We start from the raw sequence: 21,406 nt of genomic DNA on the forward strand, positions 1-21,406 counted from the left end.
AGGAGCCAGACGGACAGCCGTCTCAACCAATCGCAGCGCGGAAACCGCGCGGCCCCCCGGCGGGGCGGGGCGTCGCTGCCGGAAGCGGCCCGGTCCCTCAGCGTCGCTTCCGGTGCCGCCGCCGCCGCCGCCCTGCGCGGGCTGTCGCGGCCGGTGAGTGCGGGCGGGGGGCGGCGCCGCGGGGCCGGCGGCGTCCGGGCCCTGAGCACGGCCGGAGCCGTCCCGGTGCCCCCGTGACCCCATCCGGTTCTTCTCGGTCCCCCCCCCGGTGCCGCCGGTCTCAGGCCCGGCCCGGCGCCGTTGACTCCGCTCCGTTCCCTCCGCAGCGCGGCGGCACGAGGACGCCGAGGGACCCGCACCGGCCCCCAGGAGCTTCGCCGCCGCCGCCGCCTCCATGGCGTCCCGCAAAGCCGCCGCCGCCGGGCCGGGCACGGGGCTGGCCGCCGCCGCCGGCCGGGAGAGAGTGCACCTGGAGCTGGCCGAGCTGGGGCCGCTGCTGGAGGAGAAGGGGGAGCAGGGAGCCGCCGGCCCGCCCAGCGTAAGCCGCCCTTCCCCGCGGGGGCCGCGCCGGGCGCCCACCGGGGGCAGCCCCGGGCCCGCCGGGGCGTTCGCCCCTCGTCCCGTGAGCGGCTCGGGGGGCGCGGGGCGCTGCGGGGCGCCGCAGGGAGCTTTGTCACCCGGAGGCTGCCCGGGCTGTGCCCCGGGGTGCCCAGGAGCTGCCCTCGCCCTTTGGTTCGGTGGCGCTTGGGGCTGGGAATCGCAGCCCCGAAAGGCGGAGGGAGAGGGGGACCGGGACCGGGACTGGGCCAGGCCGGGCGGCGTGTCCCGGCGGCATGACCCGGCTGGGCCCAGGGGCTCTGGGTCGTAAGGATGAAAATCCCCCGCGGTAATCCCGCCTTTAAACGAGGGTAAAGCGGGGATTAGGCTGCCCGAGACGGCCGAGGCAGGGCGGCGTTGCGTAAGCGGCGGTGACCGGTGGGTCCTGCCCGGCCCCCCGGGAGGGGACGAAGCCCCCTCGGGTGCTCGCGGAAAGGACTCGCTGCTCTCCGCGCACCCGCGGCAGGAGCGGTTCCCTCCCGGCGTTTCTCCCCCTAGGCCGAGGACCCGCCGTGCCCGGCGGCCCGCGAGGAAGAGGAGGAGGTGGTTCGTGTGCTGACTCTGCCCCTGCAGGCTCACCACGCCATGGAGAAGATGGAAGAGTTCGTGTATAAGGTACGGGAGCTGCCGGGGACCCTGGTGGGCAGCAGGGGCTGCCCCCAGCCCCGTTGGGCTGGCAGCGACCTCGGGAGCACCCCCGGTGTCTCCGGCTGGGACCGGGATCACAAATCCTGTCGCTGGCTTTGCCGGATGCCTCCGCCCCGCCCCGGGCAGAGCGGTGCCTGTGCCCGTGGTCGCCGCATTTCGGCGAGCGGCGGCAAACGGCTGAAGCTCAGCACGGCTCTGTGCCAGCCGGGCTCCCTTTTCCCTGAGCAGGGCGGGAGGGAATTCCCCGCCGCAGAGAGCAGCCGCTGCCTTGGGGTGCCGAAGGGTTAAAGGCGGGGGTGGGAACCGTTAAAAGCAGGGGTGGGAACCGTCCCCGGGGACATGGGGAGCTGCCGCAGGATGCGGGTGGCGGAAGGGATCCCCAGGGGTGCCGGGTGTTGCGAAGGCCCAGCTTCCTCTCCCGGGGGAGAGCGACGGGGCCTCGGCAGCCGGGGCTGCGGGGGAGGCTCGCCAGCTCGCTCCGCACGCGCCTCGAGCTCCCGGGGCGAGTAAAGGCGACAGAGGCGCCCCGTGGGGCTGTCGGTGCCAGCGCAGGTCGGTGCGTTGCAGGTGTGGGAAGGGCGCTGGCGCGTGATCCCCTACGACGTGCTGCCCGACTGGCTGAAGGACAACGATTACCTCCTGCACGGGCACCGGCCCCCGATGCCGTCCTTCCGAGCCTGCTTCAAGAGCATCTTCCGGATACACACCGAGACGGGCAACATCTGGACGCACCTCCTGGGTGACTGGGGCAGCCCCGGGGCTGCGCGGCGCTTCCACGGGGCTGGAGCCGTGCTCGGCCCTAACGCGTGCACCGCGGGGTGGCCTTCTGGGGGGGGCAGGCTGGCGTGCGGGCCTTGGGGCTTGCTCCGTGTTCTCTCCGTGCCCGGGGCCTCCGGTTTAGGCTCACGTACCCCTGCCCGGTCCCGCGCACGCAGGCTGTGAGGTTTCCTGGAGCTGAGGGCGAAGGGAGGACGGGGCGCTGCCTTTCACCGGGGCCACGGCCTGAGCGTGGTGGCTTTGTCCGTGGTCAGCGGGGGCCGACGACTGCATCGGGTGGCCTCCGGCTGCGGGAGGGGCCCGGCCTGCACGGGGACTCAGAGGTCCGAGGCCTTTGGGTTGTGTCTGGGCTGCTGCTGCTGCGTGGCGGCTCTGCCGGAGCTCTGCAAGCGAGCTGCCCTGCTCCTGGGACGGAGAAACGCCTCCTGGGCAGGACAACGTCCCAAAAACCTTTCCCCAGGAACCCCAGGACGGGTCCAGGTTCTGCCTCGCAGAGCGCAGCCAGGCCCGCGATCCCCCTGCACAAACAGGGCGCAGCGTCTGCGAGGGAGGAGCCCCCAGAACCCCCTGAGCGTGGGGAGGGTCCGGTCCCACCCCGTGTCCCTCGTGGGGACCCCGTGCGGGGCGTTCGGGGTCACCCTGCTCCCGCCTGACGTTCGGCGTCTTTCCCGCAGGTTTCGTGTTGTTCCTCTGCTTGGGGATCCTGACCATGCTGCGGCCCAACATGTATTTCATGGCTCCTCTCCAGGAGAAGGTGGTGTTCGGGATGTTCTTCCTCGGCGCCGTGCTGTGCCTCAGCTTCTCCTGGCTCTTCCACACCGTCTACTGTCACTCCGAGAAGGTCTCGCGGACTTTTTCAAAGTGAGTCAGCGCGAGCGGGGTCGTGCGGCCCCGGGGGAGGTTTTCACTTCTCCCAGCGCTTCCTCGTGGGAAGGGCTGCACTCCGAAAGGTTCTGGGGGAAGGGAGCGCTCCCCGGATCCAGTGCGGGGTTCAGGAGCTGGATCCTGGGTGGTCTGCCCTGGGCCTGGGCGCCTTCCATCTGGCAGCTCCGCGGGAGCTGTGGTCTGCGAGGGCAGGGACCCGGGGGCTGCGGCTCTCGAGGGACCCTGTGCCCCTCGGGGCAGCGAGGTGAGGGGTCCCGGTCCCACCGGGCAGCCGCGGGGACCCAGCCGTTTTCGGTTTACCGCGTGTTTTCAGAAACTTTCCGTTGGATCCGATTTGGATCGAAACCAAATTGAAAGAAGCAAAACAAACGCGGTTCCCGGCAGAGTGGAAACGCTGGGCAGTAGCCAGCGCTTCCCTCTGGGGTTGGTGCTGCTCTCAGCTCGCGTCAGCCCTCACGGCACGGGGAGGGCAGCAGCGAGGCTTCCAAACGAGGCCTGGCTCGCGCAGGTCTATCAGGGGCGTTTACTCGGGCGTTTTCTTGCCGAGCTCCTTCGCACGAACGCCGGAGCCCCCGTGGGCCGGCGGCTCCAGAACAACCTGTGCTGCAGCGCCCCGCGCAGAAACGTCCCCGAGCAGCGGGGGAGGCTCTCGCACGGCTGCTGCGCTGCTGGGATAATGCGCGCGGCGGCACTCTGGCGATCGAGCGGTTCCTGGGTCGATAGATCGAAAGCACTTTGCAGGGGAGGGTACCGGTGGAATCCGTACGCCCGAGAGCTCGTGCCCGCTGCATCCTGGCGCGGCGGTTGGAGCGCACGGCGTCTCCGGGCCCTTTCTGCCTGTCCAGCACGCGCTCCTGCCAGCTCTGCTCGCGTCCCCAGAAGTCCCAGGTCCTTCCTCCTGCCCCACGGAGTGCTGATGAGGCTCGGACAGCTCCTGCCTGGGCGCCGTTTCACCCCCGGGGCCTTGGCTGCCTCTCCGGCAGCGGTGGCTGCGTTTGGGTGCAGGCAGGGGCTGAGGGGCACCAGGCGCCAAGAGGAGGCGGGAGCGGGGCGGATTCTGGGGCTCACCGGCGCGCCTCTCGTTGCTCCCCGGCTGCAGGTTGGATTATTCAGGAATTGCACTGCTGATCATGGGGAGCTTCGTCCCCTGGCTCTATTACTCGTTCTACTGCTCCCCGCAGCCAAGACTCATCTACCTCTCCATCGTCTGCGTCCTGGGCATCTCCGCCATCATCGTGGCTCAGTGGGACCGGTTTGCCACCCCCAAGCACCGGCAGACAAGAGCAGGTAGGAGCGCTCTGTGCTCACCCCAAGCCCCCAGCCCCGGGAGGGAGCTCCGGGGAGGCGCTTTGGGCAGAAGCCGTCGTGTTGTGCTGCGGGCCCTGCGCTAGGGCAGGGCTCCGGGGTACCCCGAGGAGCTCCAAGCATCTGCGGAGTGAATTCCCCCGGAGCCTGCCCTGTTCCGCAGCAGGGAGGTCTCCCTCTGCCTCTTGTTGTGCTGGAGATTTGGAGCCTCCGCTGAGCAGGGCCCGGCTGCTGCTCCGAGCTCCTCCTGGCACTCGGCAAGCCTGAGGTTTGGAGCAGGCGTTGTAAAAACAGCCCCGTAAGTGGCGGCCGGGCAGCCCGGGGCTGTGCCGCGCGAAGCCGCCTTCTCCGGGAAGCGATTTGGCAGCGTGGAGCTGCAGCTCACCCAGAGAGGCAGAGATTCCCTCCTGTCCCCTGCCTGCTGCGCGCTGGCACCTCCCGCCTCCCTGGAGGCCCCGGGGCGAGGCTGCCTCCCCGCTCACGCCCCGTCAGGCCCCCTCTGAGCCGCTGAGACCGATCCCTCCAGCTTAAAGCAGCCTCGCTGAGCACCAGCGGGCGTGGAGGAACGCCCCCACCCGTGCTTTTCTTCCCGGGGGGTCCTGCAGCAAAACGCCTCCCCGCTACGTGACGAGGGGGGGACGGTGCCGAGCTGGGGGCTGAGCGGCGCCGCTGCCGCGCGGCCCCCATCAGCACAGCGTGCTGGGATCCTCGGAAGGGGACAGGGTGCGAGTGCCGGCCCCACCGTTACCCCCCGGCAGCGCTGGCCTCCGCGCGGTGGCACAGGTCGCTGCTGCCTGCTCCGGGACAGGGCTGCGCCGCTCCCCCCAGCACGAAACGAGCGCTGGGGGAGCTCCCTCCTGCTGCCAGCGCGAGCCGCGGCCTCTCCCCACGGGCGTCTTGCTGCGGTGCCGTTTGCTCTCTGCCGAGCTGATGAGATGTGAGACCTGAAAATTCCGGCACTGCTGATTAGCACCTTCCCCCCGGGGCTCTGAGCAGCCTCGCTGAATAAATGACTCCGGGCGGCGTTGCTCCTGGGAGGGCCGGCGGGGCCACGCTCCTCGCGCTCGTGTGGCCGCGGGGCCGGCCCCGTCCGGAAGGGCCCCCCCGGCTCCGCAGGGCGAGCTCTGCCCAGCAGGCACTGGGGGCCAGCGCTGGTTTTGACTGGGAGGCGGCGGTACGGGTGAGCAGCGTCCTCCCTTTTGCCTTCTCTCTTCCGCAGGCGTCTTCCTGGGGCTGGGGCTGAGCGGCGTGGTGCCCACCATGCACTTCACCATCGCCGAAGGCTTCGTGAAGGCCACCACCGTCGGCCAGATGGGCTGGTTCTTCCTCATGGCCGTGATGTACATCACGGGCGCAGGGCTCTACGCCGCCCGCATTCCCGAGCGCTTCTTCCCGGGCAAGTTCGACATCTGGGTGAGTGGAGCGGGAGCTTCGGGGGCAGCTGGGGAGTGGGATCGAGGGTGGGGATCCTCGGGAACGTGGCTGGGGGTGTCCCGGTGCGCGCTGGCAGCCGGCCCTTAGACGGCTGCTGAAGGCAGGGCAGGGCTAAAGTACGGGGCAGAAAACGCTGCCTGTGAGCAGCGAGGGGGAAAAGCCTGGGACAGTGCTGGGGTGGTGCCCGAGCACGGAGGAGGAGGAGGAGGAGGAGGAAGAGTTCTTCCCGGCACTGCTTTGCCCCCTTCGGGCTGGCTCAGAGGGCTTTTTCGCTTCCCCGCAGTTCCAGTCGCATCAGATCTTCCACGTGCTCGTGGTGGCTGCAGCCTTCGTCCACTTCTACGGGGTGTCGAACCTGCAGGAGTTTCGCTACGGCCTCGAAGGGGGGTGCACAGACAACTCCCTCCTCTGAGAGCGCCTGGTTTTAGTACAAGCTTCCCAAGTGCTTTTTAAACTCTGTCTTTGCTAAAATCAAAGGAAGACTCAAAACTGGGTTGTTTTTAAAGAAAAAAAAAAAAAGAAACATTCTTTAGCAGAGTTCTGTCGACCAAATCCTCACCCCCTTCCCCGTGCGCTTCGGTGGGGCCCTGGCAGCCCCCCCCTGCCGCAGTGTTCCGGCCTCGCCGCCTCCAGGCCGTGTTCTGGCAGCCCCGAGGCCCCCCGCCCTTCCCAGGCGTGCTGATTTCCGAAAGCAGAGGGCGCGGGTGCCCCACTCCCGGCACGGCCGAGCACCCCCCTCCCGAGCTCACCGCCGGAGCGAGCCGTCACGCACTACCAGGCCCAGGGCCGGAGATTTTTGCATTACCCCTCGCAGCAGAGCTGCCTTCCTGGGGGCAGCTCTGCGGCCCCCAGCGCTGCTGCCCAGGGCACAGGCACAGATTCACGTAAATTAAGTTTTAATGGTCTTTTTTTTTTTTTTTTTTCCTTGACAAAATAATGTAAACATAAATGAGAGAATATTTAATATTTAATACTAAGCTTTAAAAAGACTTGCTGCCACCGCAGTGTACTCGGCTCCCTCGCTGTCTGTGGTAGTGAAGGAAGGACAGTGTTTTAGGGGAATGTAGAGCTGCTGTAGCTGATTGAAATAAAACGGTCAATAGTTCAGTGTCGTGCGAGCGGTGTCGGTCTCGTGGTTTTTTTTTTGGGGGTGGCTGTAGCAAAGAACCTGCTCGGGCTGGCGGCTGCTTCTGGGGGGGAGCACCCCCGAGGAGCGCGGCCGCTCACCGGCAGCCAGGGCCAAGCGCCAGGAGCGGCCGCGCCGCGGGACCCTGCCTGCGGTGAGTCAGGACGGCCCCGGCGGAAAGAAAACAGGAAAGTGGGGTGCTGGGGGCAGGAAACCCTTCCCTGGGCACGTGGTGCACTGCGGGGCAGCGGGCCCTGCTGCCCTCCCTCCGTGGGCCCGCCGGGGGGAAGGAGGCGAGCCGTAAGCTCACCCTGCAGGGCAGAGGGCTCTCGGCCGGTCAGCACGGACGCCGCAACCCGGTTAGCGTGCGGGGCGTGAAGGACGGCACCCCAAATCATGGCTTGCCCTTGGGCAGGAGCGTGCGAGTGACCGTCCAGCGCGGACGGTCACGGGGGATTAGAGGGGAAGAGCTGAGCTGAATAAAGCTCTTCTCGAGCAGCTGAAGCCCGTCACCTCACAGGGGGTGAGGGAGGAGTGCCCGCAGGGCCCCCGTGCCACCCGTGGCTCCTGTCCCTGCTGTCCGCCAGCCCCAGCAGCTGGGGGGGGGGGGCGGCTGCTGCTGCGGGTAGGCGCGTGCGGTGCCCCTGCCTGGGGCTGTCTGGATGGGGCCTGGCTTTGGGGACCGCAAAGGCAGGGCCCAGAAGGAGCCCCCAAAGCGGGGGGGCTGCTGGTCCCCTGCCGCAGCTCGGCCTCCAGCAGCTCCCGCGCACCCCGGTGCCCCGCGCAGCCAGAGCCAGCCCCCAGATGCTGCTGGGAGCGGCCACCCAGGATGTTCGGGCCGCTGCTTAATTACGGTCCACGAGCAACAGACGCCGCGTGCCCAGCCCCTGACGGCAGCCAGGAGAGGCCGGCGGTGCTGTGGGCGCAGGGGACACCCAGCAGCGCCCGGCGGCCTCCCTCCTGTGCCCGTGCAGCGTGAGCGAACCCCGTGCAGGCTGCCAGCGCTGCAGCAGCGAGGGCAGTGGCCCCGGCCCCTCCCGGCCCAGCACGGCCCGGAGGGCAGCGCGACAGCGCACGGCTCAGGGCAGAGGACGAAACCCTCGAGCTCTGGAGCCAGGGCGCAGGGCAGAGGCTGGCCCGGCCGCTGGGAGGCACGCGGAGCTGAACAACGCCCGGTGCGCTAATCCCAGAGGGAGCGCAGGAAAACGTCTGGTGACTAACGCAGCTTCGGCTACCCCCGGGAGGCTCCGCGCTGACGATGACTGTAATTTTCCCTCAACTACCAGAGACTTGCCCACTCTTCTGTGGCCAGGGTCTCAGCCGGGAATATTCAGTAACATTCACTTCATTCATTCATTCCCTCCCAGGAATATTCACTTCAGGAGTGTAATACTGCACGTAGATAACGCTTTTCCTCAAGCTGAAATCTGTGTAGCAACCTAAATCCGAAAGGGGAGAGGATAAATTCCAGATGCATTCACTGGGGACGGCTAATGCCACATCCCAGCAAAGACTCCACAGACATTCACTTCAGTCCATGTCCAAAGGACTACAAGACTCCATTTGGTCCTTATCTTAAATCTCCATGTATTCTACCAGACATGAATTAACATTACAGCAATGGAATCTATTACGAATAAATAGATCTGTCATCTTCTAACAGTTCTCCTGTGCAGCTTCACACTGACGAGTGCTGAAGGTCCTCTTGGCATGGTTTGTGTACGAGACTACCACTGGTGTAAAGACATACCGCATCTTGGTCCTCCAGCATTTTAAATTACAGCTCAGGTACAACAAGAACTAGCAAAATGAGGATAATCACTGGTATTGTCTGTAGTCGCCAAATGGAGAGGGCTGCAACTGGGAGGGATCGTCTGAAAACTGAGGGCCTGTGAATCGGGAGAAAGAAAAAAAGTCAAATAATAAATACGAAAAGATGAGACATTCTTCCTACTAAAAGCATGAAACACATTCACAGTGCTTTTCTTTAATATAAAGCCCTTCTAAAATTAACGAAGCCAATAACAAGACTTTACATTTTTTTTCCATTCAAAGAAGTTCGAGAGCTTTACACGTTGACAAGAGCCCCGTTCCCATAAGGCACGTATTTTTAGCTCCTTTACTAATCGGGAAATGAATCAGAGCAGCGAGAGGGAAACGTTTTCAGTCACCTAAAGGAGCTGGAAACCTATGCCTTACTGCCCTGCAGCTGAACCTGGCCGTTCTGTGCAGGTCTACCCACGGTAACTCGCCCCACAAGGCAAGGCAGTGGAACGGAACGAGGCGCTGTGGAGCCAGCTTCCCGACTCCTCTTACCGACGTCCTGCTGGAGGGAAGCAACACGCTCATTGCATGCCAAGTTTAGAGAGAATAAATTGTAACGGACAGATGATACCCCTTCCCTGAAGCAGGTTCATTTTAAAATGCTCTGGTATTAAGAACAGAAATTGTAACAATTTAGACCGAACAAAGAACGCCAGTGAGCAAACCCGAGAGGAATCCTATCAGGAATTAGTGGCTTGCCACTAATCCTTTCAACACTAGCGGTTTTGTCTGTATTGCTCCCAAAACAAGGTGGGGCAATGGAGATATTAATTGTTTCACCCAGCCAAGTATTTACACAAATGGTCACAGACTCCGCTCACTGACATCTCAGCTTGTGTTTTTCTTCGGAAAAAAAAAAGGGATACATGTTTTCGAGTGGTATTAAAAAAGAAAAACAAAGCACCAGCACGACCCCTCTTTGACATCTCCCCTCTGCATCCGCCTGCTGATCTTCACCTCCTCATTCAGGGTCACCCACACATCTGCACAGGGACCACAGCCGGCCTGCAGGAACCCTGCGTCTCGCACCCAACGTGCTGCTTCCTATTGCCTCAAACCTGTCCTGTCGCTCGCTGCCGCCTGAACTACTGCTGCCACCGCGTGTCAGGGCTGTGTGGATGCACCGGGGGACGGGGCAGAAGACCAGTTCCACAGTTTGGCACGTGGACATCGTCGCTTTCAGCCCCCACGGCGCCCGGCCACGCAGCGGGAAGGAGCAGCAAGAACCCGCAAGTCCTGCTTGGGCCTGAGTCAGCAGGACGGGGCTGGGGCGCCCGTTCCCGTAACACCACCCACGTCTGCACATTTTGCTCGGACGAATCCCAGGTATCTTCTCCACCCTCTGAAGCCCCGGAAATGACCCACGTCCCACTGTGCCTGGAAACCCCCCGGTGCACCACACTCCTCTGCCTTTACGTTGCTGAGTGACAGCCCATCTTGCCGCTTCATTTAGACGTGGATTTCTCTAGAACCGTCATCCCACAGACAGAACGCTGGAAAGCTCTTGCATCATCACCAACGTGCGGCCCTCCCTTCACTTTTTACAGCCTTAGAAGCTGGGAATTGGCTGAGTAGATTTACTCCGTGATAAGAGTGATGACTGGAAGAGGCACATTAGTAAAGCCTGCACAATAAAAGCCTCGCGCTACTGCAGTGATGGTTCCTTACCGTTAGGGAACTGTGTGGAGGCAAATCTTGTTAAGAGAATACCAGCTCCTTCAATTAAAGCTAGGAGAATTCCTCCCATTGCAGCAGATCCAACCATGGCAACAGGTCCATCTAAAAATAGAAGTACAAAACAACACTTTTTTCAGCGCGTTACTTTGCATATTATAATTCTCTTTCTATAGTTATAATCTCTCCTATGGGCAGACTCAGAAGCAGTCATTTTGCATTCATTAAGCCTCGTCAGTATCATCAATAAAGAGATAATTACTAGGCAATTCTCCCCTTTCCTCAGGGAAACAAAAGAACAACAGTAATGTCTGAGAACATAATTATTACTTTCATTAGCACAGGACAAAAGTCTAAGATTATCTTTCAATTTCTCTCACAAAGTAAATTCCAGTTTGGGTATCACACAATTCCGCTTTGCTGTAACGATGAGAACTGTACGTTTAGAACACAGAAGCTTTTTCAATTACTGTGCTCCCGAGAGCTCAATTTCTTACTTCTGGCAGCTAATATGGCTCCAGTTAGGGCTCCGCTTGTGATTGAATTCCACGGATCTTCTTTACCTCTCATTCTGACCATACTGCAGTCAATCATGGAGAAGAGCCCTCCCCAGACAGCAAAGCTCCCTGGTGGAAAGTTGGAAAAAAGGCAAGACCAGGTTAGAGAAAGCAGGCAAGCAGCCGCCCTGCGGTCACATCACCAAGAGGTGGTGTGGCGTTAGCACACTTTCAGACACATCCAATCTCAGCAAGAACCAACCACAGGTCAGGATCAATACTGAGACAAATTCTAAACTTGTCAAGCCACACACACGTTATACATACACATACATTTTAAACATAATCTCATTATTTCATATTTCATGACCAAAAGATTACCAAGCAGTGATTATAATGGAATTTGCATCCTAATAAAGATGGAATAGCTCAGGGAAAAAAATAGCATATAGGAAAAAAATAATGTTTTAAATGTATTTCCTCACAGAGAATGATAGAGTAGTTTAGCACCTTATCCTAACGCTGCTTCTGGCACCTCAGGAGGTCAGGGCTGGTCTGTACGGTATGGCAGACGTAAAGAGAACGTGACAGTTCTCAGAATGCAAATTCTAAAGTCATTTAACAATAACCGGTATTATAAATGAAAATAAACGCTCATCCTCAGGCTCATTTTGGGAAAAATGCGTGACTTAGATTAAGTTCAAGTCTCCTTAATTGGAGGTGTCTTAATGCCTTTGAAAGCTTGCTACCAGATGCGGAGCAGGAGGGTGAATTCCTCTCTCTGTGCAGCCACCACAGGCTGTGGCTGTAGAGCTTTTTCCGCCCGCGGCCCCGATTTCTCTGAGAGGTTCTGCTGCAGCCAACACGTTCCCCTGCTCGACATCACTCTCCCATTTTCCCCTTCTGTAATGTATTAATTCAATTTTCCTGACAGAAGAGCATCACGGCACAGAGCAGATCCTTAGGCTTACTCACTTTGATGCTGACCCACCTTTAAGAGATCATAATGTCATTTTGACTCAAGCAGCAGGTTTGTGATTTTAGACATTTGTGCATGACATTCATTAAAAAAAAAAAAAAGCCTGAAATGTACCTAGCTGACCTTAGGGGAAGTCTGAAATCCCAGCCAGATCCACCCACCTATTTCACTGTTTCTCCACGTCTGATGATTTCTCCTAATGAGCCAAGTTTGGTTACTTTAAGGCCATGCACACAAGGCACAGGCTCGCAGGCAGCTCTGCACAGAACTGGCTCGAATATGACAAAATGATTAACCCTGGCTTATCACTCCAGGAGCATAAGCATGTCTTCTCCACACCAAAACTAATTCTGGATGCAACAGAACCGTGTTTATTCTCTGCTTGGACTGACAAACCCTGGTGAAATGCATCTGGCCTGCTGGGAGGCAGCTCAGGTGTCCCTGCGCTGCCATCGCGTTACTTTCCCAGCCTGGGTGTTCTACCAACAGTCCATGGAAAGATGATGGCAACATCAACACGAAATTACTTACCTCCCAGTTGCGGAGCTCTTGTTTTAATAGCTGTCAAACTTCCCCGCAGCCGGTGGTTTACCCCCTACAATAGAAGAGAAGGACAGAACGACAGAATGAAGCCTTACAGCCAAAACGTCTGCGTATAGCCCAACCGTGCCGCAGGCCCAACCTGCTTCTAAGCACCTTCAATGGCCGTGATCAGGAGCTGACAGAAAATGCATTTTTACAGATACTTCACTATTTGTCACAGCTTTGCAATACACCTGGAAGCTACAAAACCGAAGCACAGCCAGCAGTCACTACCTCAAACCATTTAAGTTCAAGGTTTGTCTGGCAGGCGTGGTGGGAGCTGAATGAGACATTTAAAGTTACACCTTTAGCAAGAAAAGCACATTTATTTTTCACGTGTATAATTCTTTCTTCCTGACGCCTAGCCACTTCCCCCAGTTGGGCAGCTGGAGCAGCTGGTCCCCTTCTCATCAGCTCACTCTCAGCAGCCAAGAGGAGCACGCAATTCAAGTTTAAAAGGTGGTTCTGAGCCTTCTGTGTCAAACAGTAAATGTCATCCAGGAATTGCAACAGTAATTACTACGCATTTCCTACACTGCGAAAGATTTAAAGAACGCTGGGAACACTCAAGTTTTGTTTTAGATACGAGCACTGAGAAGTGTGGACATGCTCACTTAACAAGTCTCACACAAATTTTAAATGTGGTTAAGCACATAATCCTGTTCCTGCTAAGCGTCTGCAGGATCTGACTAGTTTTGGAAAAAGTTATTTGATTTTATTCACAAAATTTACCTCAAACTGATAGTTTATTAAGAAGCTTTAGGCAATCAAATTGTCACACAGTAACAGCAAAAACCACTCTCAACTAAAAACCCTTTCATCCCTTTTAAGCCCTTTCCATAAAAGCCAGAGGAATGGTTTACAATGTTCAAGTAGAAGTTGGATCTTATTTTTATCAGAAGTCTGTGCAACATGTTTGTGGTCAAAATTTTGCAGCCGAAAACTTGGAAGTGGAAACAACTGACCTGTGCTGCCTAAACTTCAACTTCCACGTCTGTGCACACTTCTGCATTTAAACTGAAATTGCCTTTCAGATAAATCCAGTTACTGAAAAATGTTAACATTTAAATAAGAAATTAGTTACAGAAAGTTAACACTCCCTGCTACAAATCTGAAGGAGAAAAAGATTTTTCCTTTCACCGAGGGAGGGCAGCCAGCTGCAAGGGCCCCGCTGCTGCCGTCAGTGGAAGGGGGGAAGGCAGAACCTTAACCCAGGCAGACGACGGACCCCCCCCGGACGCTGAGCCATTCACCCGATGGACGCTCGTGGTTTGGGTGAGTGACACGCAGCCCGTTCCTCAGCCCCGCTCTGTGGACAAGGATTTCCTCCACCTTACCTTCTGCCACCACGTTTCGCCGCTGACGGACAGAGGGAGCAGGGTTGCGCTCCTAATGCACTTTCTCCCATGGTTTTACTTACCACCGGGGAATTTCTGAAGCCCTTGATGGCTTGGAAAATGCCACCTCCTATCGCTCCCATGGTGAAAGCACCTCCGCAGTCATCTACGATCCTCCAGGGACTGTAACGAAAAACAGAGACGAAAATGCAACGCTGCACCACGCCACCCTGTGCGAGTCACTGCGAGGGATCCACCGCTCGCCCGTCCGGTGCATTCCTGGAGGAAATTCCCCATCCAAACAAACGTCCCGGTATCCAAAACCAGCGCGAGGACGCAGGAGCGCCAGGACGACTGCCCCATGTGCAGCTCGCGGAGCGGGCTGCGAGGACAGGCACGCGCAGGTGAGCAGCGACAAGAGCTCGCGTCCACCCAGAGCCCAACAAGCTGCCTCCCCGGGCAGTCAGCGTCAGCTCTGCAAAGAACTGTTTGAACTCCTCTCACACGTGGCACCGAGACGCGTCTCCACCGTGGAAAACTTCTGCAGCATTGCAGCTACAGCCAGCTCTGCCCTGCTTGTGGCGTGTAAATAACTCGGAATTTACTCTTCTCATTCTCATCTCGACCTACGGAAAACGGCGGTGGCAAACTCAAACAAGACAGCCCACAGGAGAACAAAACGCTGCTTTCCGGAGCTACTCACACTTTTCTTTAGTTCTGGTTATTTGAACGGGAGACTTCAAAGTCATCTTCTGTTAAACTGGAAAGGTTTTTCTGATGCACCCCGGGCCTTTGAAGTTCACTGCAACAAACGCCAGGAACGCTCACGCAGCGCTAGGCGGCGGTGCCAAGCCTGCAGCCCCACGGAGCGCAGGAGGAGGCGCCTTCCTCTCGGCAAAGGCTTCCAACCACGGAGAGCCGGGCTCTAATTTGGGGCTCGCCGTCCCCTGCGGCCCGCTGCCCTGTAATTCTCCGTCACCGAACACCTCCCAAGCTGGGCGAGCAATGCAATGAGCTGCAATGCAGCCTGCAATGAGCTGCGCTGCCGCTGCTGGGAATTTTGCAGCGTATGCACGGAGTTATTCCGTTTCTTTCATCTTACACCAAAATCTGTCGGCCACAGCTGCTGCACAGGCAGCCACCAGCAAGCCGAGCAGAAGGCAGGCTGCGGCAAGCTGCGCGCTCACAAAGCTGAACCCGACGGCAAAGCCCCGCGTGCAGGTTAGCAAATCCTGCACCAAGAGCCATCACGGGTACGAGCATCAGTGTGCTTCTCTGATCTCCCTCTGGATTTTGTGCTTCTGCTGCTGAGAGCTCCCTGCAGCACCCGGCTCTGCGGTCCCGCACACGAGAGCACATCTCCATCCACCCACCTGCCTTGGATCTGCCACTTCTCTGTTCCACAGGATACGTAAAAGCTCTTTGCCGAAAGGGGGGAACACAGCTCCTCTTTTCCCCTGACCACCTGCTACGCTGCACATTTTGCCACGGGTTTTTATTTGCCATGGGTTTTTATTTGCTTCCTGCAAAAAATCTTTTTGTTCCCTCTGCCTAAAGGCCGCCCCGGGCTCCTTTCTCACTTCCACGACCCGTTCCCGACCCGCTCCCGTTCCCCACCTCCGCAGTCCCCGCACCGAGGTGGCGTCACCGGCTCCGCATGCCGGAGCGAAGGTGAATTGCTGCCTTGCACGTGACGCTGCTCCGCACGTTGACTTCGGGTCAGAGTCACTCGGTTTTGCGGAGGCACCGGGATCCCACCCGCACCACCACCACCACTGCCGGAGGCCCAAACCCACACCGACGCGGACAGCACTCAGCGGCGGAACGAGGGGACGTCCTCCCACCAGGCATCGCCCTTCCTTTTTACTGCCCTGCCTGGCACGTGCTTTCATCTCACGTTCCTAACAAATCCCCTCCAGTTCTGATGAAATTAAATAATTTAGCCCCATTTTATACCTTATTTTCCTTCTACAAAGCCCCCTATTTCCCATGTGCAATGATCGGGAAGGGTTGCGGGCACGCTGTTGTCAGATCTGCCAAGATGAAAAGCTACCATCTCTTTCTTCTCAGCGTTTTTTCTTCTCCTCTCTGTGCCTCCTGTCCAGATTTTGATCTACTGTTATGAATAAAACATCTCATCACAACTCTCTGCCTTTGTTCGCTTGTTAAGAGCGATCTTGTTAAAAGGCTTTCTGGAAATCTAAATAGATTATGTAAAGTGGTCTTCCTCTACCCACAAGGTCAAAGAATTCCAATTTAGCAAATTGTGACTGTTCTTTACAGAAGCTTCATTAATTAGACCCCAATCACGGAGTGCTCGCCTAGATTTTTTCCATCTTCAACCCTCCTTCAGAGGTAAAGCTCGTTAGTTGTTACCTTTGGGGTACTTAATTTTCCTCTTAAACTATCCTCCAAGCCTCCGCAGGAGCAGCTTTTGAACGAGAAAACGCCTTTGATACCAGCACTGCTATTTCACGTCAGCGCCTCTGAACTCCCGGACAGGCGCCGGACGCATCGGAAAGCTGACACAAAACACCCCACGGCCCCGGCAGTGCTCGACCTCAGCAGAGGAGAGAATCAGAAGAAAAGAGATTATTCCATTATTATTTGGCACTTATCTGCAAGCTTAATGTTACTGTTACTTCTTTCCCCGGCTTTAAGGATGCCCCTCAGAGCAGGGAAACAGGCTCAGCGCAACGTGCGAGACGAGGCCGGGTTCCTACAGCAGCAGCAGCAGCACTCGGATGGCAACCAGGGCTGACGGTGAACAATTTCGGGATCAGGAGAGCAGCTGCACAACAATTTCGGGATCAGGAGAGCAGCTGCACAACGCCGGGCTGCCCCGGCACAGCCAGGAGCCAGCTCGGGCAGGGGGAGGCCGAGGGTGCCCCACGCCTCGGGACGGGTCCCGGGGGAACCGCATGGGGCTGGGGGGGGGGATGGAGATAACGGGGCGAAAAGCAGGTAATGGGGTGAAATGTAGTGTGGGGCCCCAGCAGCCGGGAAAAGAGGTGGTGAGGGGCCTGAGGGGAAGACATGAGTAGAAGCTGAGGCCCCTTGGTTTGTTCGGCCCAGAGCAGAGCAGGCCGAGGGGAGGCCTCATGGCGGCCTGCAGCTCCCTCATGAGGGGAGCGGAGGGGCAGGCGCTGAGCTCTGCTCTCTGGGGACAGCGACAGGACCCCAGGGATGGAGCCGGGACAGGGGAGGGTCAGGCTAGGCATTAGGGAGAGGTTCTGCAGAAAGAGCAGTCGGGCGTTGGGCCGGGTTGCCCAGGGAGGTGGGGGAGTCCCCGTCCCTGGGGGTGTTCAAGGAGAGGTCGGGCCCGGTGCTTGGGGACAGGGTTCAGTGGTGACACTGGTGGGGGGGGGACGGTTGGACCGGGTGATCTTGGCGGGCCTTTCCAGCCTTAATGATTCCTGATTCTGCGAGAGGTGGCTGGGCACTGGGACAGGCCCCCCAGGGACGTGGGCATGGCACCGAGCTTCTGGAGTTCAAGAAGCGTTTGCACAACGCCCTCGGACATTCGAGTCCAGAGGAGGGCCGTGAAGACGCTCAGAACCTCAAGCACCTCGCCTGAGGGAGCTGGGGACGGTCGGCCTGCAGAGGGCCCCAGGGTGACCCCACTGCGGCCTTTCAGTACTTAAAGGGGGCTTATGAAAGGGATGGAGGAGGACTCCTTTGGGAAGGAACAGCCGCACGTATCGGTACAGGCTGGGGGACGACCTGCTGGGGAGGAGCTCTGTGGAGAAGGCCCCGGGGGTCCTGGTGGACGACAGGTTGGCCATGAGCCAGCAGTGCGCCCTCGTGGCCAAGAAGGCCGAGGGGATCCTGGGGTGCATTAAAAGGAGCGTGGCCAGCAGGTCAAGGGAGGTGATCCTCCCCGGTGCAAAAACGACAGGGATCTCCTGGATCCAGCGGGGGGCCACAAAGGTGTTACGGGGCCTGGAGCATCTCCCCTGGGAGGAGAGGCTGGGAGACCTGGGGCTGTTCAGCCTGGAGAAGAGAAGACTGAGAGGGGATCCCATCGATGTGTATAAATACCTGAGGTGTGGGAGGCAGAGGGATTGGGCCAACCTCTTTCAGTGGTTTGTGGGGGCAGGACAAGGGGCAATGGCCACAGAACGGAGCCCAGGCAGTTCCGCACCAACATGCGAAAGAACTTCTTCCCGGTGAGGGTGACGGAGCGCTGGGACAGGCTGCCCAGGGAGGCTGCGGGGTCTCCTTCTCCGGAGATATTCCAGGCCCGTCCGGACGCCTCCCCGGGCAGCCTGCTGGAGGGAGCCGGCTTTGGCAGGGGGGCTGGACCCGCTGAGCTCGGGAGGCCCCTGCCGGCCCCCGCAGTTCTGTGACTCCTTATTCGGGTACTGCGGGCGGCGAGGCGCGGAACAGGCTGCCCGCAGGGGCTGCCCCGGCCCCGGCCCCGGCGGCGCCCACGACCGGGCTGTGCGGGACCGCGGCCAACCCCCGCGGCGGCTGCCGCCCGTGCCCGTGCCCGTGCCCGTGCCCGGGGCCGGCCGGTCCCGGAGCCCCCCCGGAGCCCCCCGAGCCGCCCCGTGAGGCTGGGGGGGGAGGGCCCGGAAGCGCGGGGCGGCGGCGGCCATGGCGGCGCCTCCAAGGTCACCTCCCCCCCCCTCCCCCCTCCCCCCTCCCTTCCCGCCGCCCGAGCCCCCCCCCGCTCCCTCCCCCCCCTCCTGGCGCGCGCGCCCCGAGCCCGCCGAAGCCCCACGGCCGCCGCACGCGCCCGCCCCGCGCCCGGCCGCTCACCAGGGCTCGCGCGCGTACTCCTCCATCTTCGCACGCGCCGCCGGCCGCGCCCGCCCCCGCTCCGGTCCCCCGCCGCGCGATTGGCCCGCCGCACCGCCCCTCGTCCCGCTCCTCCAATGGGAGAGGGGGGGCGGGACTAAGGGGGTGCGCTGAGGTGGCTGCGCGTGCGCCGTGCGGCGCTCGGAGCTCTCAGTGAGGTGCGGAGGGCGGGCGGTGGTCACGGGGGAGGCCCTGCTGCCGCTGCCCCGGGTGCCTGGAGCCGGGCTGTCAGCGGAGGCGGTGGCCCTGGGGCCGCTCCTGCGGGCGGGCAGCTCGCAGGGCTGGGAGCCCCCCGTCCCGCAGCCCTCCGGGAGGCAGCTCAGAGCCGCAGAACTCACCCCCGTGCTGGCAGCGAACGCCGGGGCAGCCCGCGAAGCCCCGGAGCTTTCCCCCGTCCGTGTTTGCGAGCGCTCTGGTTGTAAAGGGCTCGGTCTTTTCACGCCCCTAATTTAACTGTAGCCTCTCCTGTAGGACGGCGAGTTGCTCAGCCGCAGCGGGCAGCGTGGATTGCGCGCCAAGCACCAGCGAGGCACCTAATCGCTCTAATAAATCAGGGCCTGAAGCGATGGAAAGGAGCTGAAACGCCCCAGCGGCCTCAGCTTGCTGTTCAGGCGGCTGTCCGGGGGTCCTCGGGGACTTGGGGGTCCTCGGGGACTTGGGGCTCCGCTCCCCCCCTTCAGGCGGGACGGGAGCGGGGCGATGCAGCGATGGAGGCCGCCGGGAGGTGGTGGTGTGGCTGCGGGAAAGGCGAGGGGAAGGCAGTGGGGGAAAGCTCGGCCTTGTCCCAGCTGCTGTGCCCCGGGAGGGCCCGGCAGCAGCTCCCTGCGCTTACACCCTCCTCGTTGCTGTCACCAGGCCGGCACCGAGCCGACCCTTCTGGGGGTGGCAATTTCCTGGTGGCTCGCGGCCTTTCCCCTAGCCGGTTAGGGGCTAATTGCGTCAGGCTGAAGGGTCGTTCTCTGCCCGTCCCCTTCAGGCTGCCGGAGAGCTCTCAAGGGACCCAAAACTCCCCCCACGGCGGCCAGAGTCGCCAAAGGGACTTCCCGCAGCCCGGCCGGGGACGGCGGGGGGGACCCCGGGCAGGCTGCCGGGAGCTGCCCACGGGCTCTCAGAATTTCCCTGCGGCCAGGAGCCGCTTGCTTTCCCCACGTGTAATGGCTGTTCTGCGTTTCCCTCGCTCTCCTGTGAATTTTGGGAACTTTGCGGGGGAAGGATCTGTGCGAAGTTGCAGTTGGGTTGGGAGAGGAGAGCTGCAGCAGCGCGCCCCAGGGCGGCTGCGTGCCGCAGGCGGGCAGGGCAGGGCAGGGAGCTGCCGCTCGCCGTCCCGAGGAAGACACTACAAAATGAGAAGATCACTGGTTCGGCCTTTCCCCCTGCGGGCTCCGAAGGAAGGGGCCGATAGAGCAGCCTGGAGGAATCCATCCGTTTTGCGGTTGTGCTCCAGCAGCTGCTAGGAGGAACCAGAGGAAGGCAGAGGGCCGCGGGGTGGTGGCACAAGAGGTGGGAGCACGGAGAGCTCTGCCAGACCCCGCGGGGGTGCCTGGAAAAGGCGCTTCCTCCTGCTGCCTCGGCTCCTCGCCGCTGAGACGCGGCTGCTAACGCTGCTGCTAACGCTGCTGCGCTCCTTGCGTGGGGCGGAAACGCCGATCGGTGCCTCCGGGGCGCTCGGTTGCTATGGGGATGGGGATCCTGAGAAGTGCAGAGGCTGGGGAGCCTCGGTGAAGATTCGAAGTTGCTGGAGCTCCGCCGTGCCGTGCTGCGTCATGCCGTGCTGTGCCGTACTGCTCTGTGCTGTGCTGTACTGTGCTGTGCCATGCCGTGCTGTGCCATGCTGCACCATGCCATTCTGTACTGTGCCGTGCTGCGCCATACTGCACTGTGCTGTGCTGCACCGTGCTGTGCCATGCCGTGCTGCACCATGCTGCACCGTGCCGTGCTGTGCTGTGCCGTGCTGCACCGTGCCGTGCCGTGCTGTGCTTTGCTGTGCCGTATCGCACTGCGCTCTCCCACCCGGCCGAGCCTCAAGGGGCCGGCATCAATCCCGTGGTGGCCGCAGCACGCAGCCCCCGCCCGGTCCCGGTTGCTGCTGGCCCACAAAGAGCAGCGCACGTCTCCAGAGCACCTCTTATTCCCGGGTGAAAACTAGATTTTCTTTCCAGCGTTTCCTTTCTTAAGGCACTGAGAGCTCTGTGGAATACGGCGCGCTCGAGAGCTGCGCTGCCATGCCCTTTAAAAAGAGACGAGTGACAGCCGAGATGAGTTCCACTGAGACCTCCTGCTACAAACTGACAGGTCTGGGGAGACCCCGCTCCTCTCCCTGCCTTCCTGCTCTTGCCGACGGGCCTCCGCTAATGAAGGGACATTCCTCTGCAAGGCTGTGCTGTTACCTCTGCGCAGGCAGCTCTGCAGCTCAGCGGAGGAGAGCCCAGCAGACACGGACCCGCAGATCAGGGACGGATGCGTGGGGCCTCAGGAGCACCTCAGGGCCCTGAGCACACAGCTCCTGGGGGAGCTCGATGTCTGGCACCCCTCAGCACAGCAGTCAGGGTCCAGGAACAAAAACACAGAGTATCAGTGGTGATCTTGTTCTACCAAAACCAGATTTGCAGTACTGGAAGCAGTCATGAAGCACTAAAACCAGTTTTTGCTGCCCACCCCATGCTCGACAGTGGGAAGCGAGGGGGAGGAGGAAATCTCAGGAGATTGCCAGTGAGGTCCCTCGCTGTTCAGTCCTGTCTTTAATCTTTCATTTAGGACCTCGGCACAGGCCTGCGGGGCGCTGGTAGCTTTTCTGATCGTGCCAAGTTTTCTGGAACTGCTGCAGTCAGTACAGATGGGGATCGGGGGATCAGGGAGATAAAAGTGATGGGGTGAAGTGGGATGAAATTCAGTGCCACAATGTTTAAGAATATGCACTTGGAAACTAAAGACAACATTT

The 21,406-nt window shown here is 60.3% G+C and overlaps 2 protein-coding genes across 3 annotated transcripts; one reads left to right on the forward strand and one right to left on the reverse strand.

The window, feature by feature from the left end:
- Positions 1–44: 44 nt before the first annotated feature.
- ADIPOR1 (adiponectin receptor 1) lies at positions 45–6,761 on the forward strand. Of its 2 annotated transcripts, none has more exons than XM_080569240.1 (8): positions 45–153; positions 327–538; positions 1,096–1,212; positions 1,813–1,984; positions 2,697–2,883; positions 4,007–4,194; positions 5,432–5,625; positions 5,930–6,761. In XM_080569240.1, the coding sequence occupies exons 2-8, from the start codon at positions 395–397 to the stop codon at positions 6,056–6,058; spliced, it is 1,131 nt and encodes a 376-aa protein (XP_080425366.1). In that variant the 5' UTR covers positions 45–153; positions 327–394; the 3' UTR covers positions 6,059–6,761. The 2 variants fall into 2 exon arrangements, with proteins under 2 accessions (XP_080425366.1, XP_080425367.1); XM_080569241.1 differs by having other exon boundaries at positions 2,771–2,883.
- Positions 6,762–8,334: 1,573 nt separating this feature from the next.
- Positions 8,335–18,556, reverse strand: TIMM17A (translocase of inner mitochondrial membrane 17A). Its single transcript, XM_080569243.1, has 6 exons — positions 18,430–18,556; positions 13,749–13,848; positions 12,278–12,341; positions 10,768–10,896; positions 10,265–10,375; positions 8,335–8,661 (listed from the first exon to the last, which is right to left on the reverse strand). Exons 1-6 carry the CDS (start codon positions 18,453–18,455, stop codon positions 8,591–8,593), a joined length of 501 nt encoding a protein of 166 aa, XP_080425369.1. The 5' UTR covers positions 18,456–18,556; the 3' UTR covers positions 8,335–8,590.
- Between the last annotated feature and the right edge of the window lie 2,850 nt (positions 18,557–21,406).

Source organism: Anser brachyrhynchus, assembly GCF_964034855.1.
Source record: "Anser brachyrhynchus genome assembly, chromosome: 27".
In the NCBI taxonomy this organism is placed as follows: domain Eukaryota; kingdom Metazoa; phylum Chordata; class Aves; order Anseriformes; family Anatidae; genus Anser; species Anser brachyrhynchus.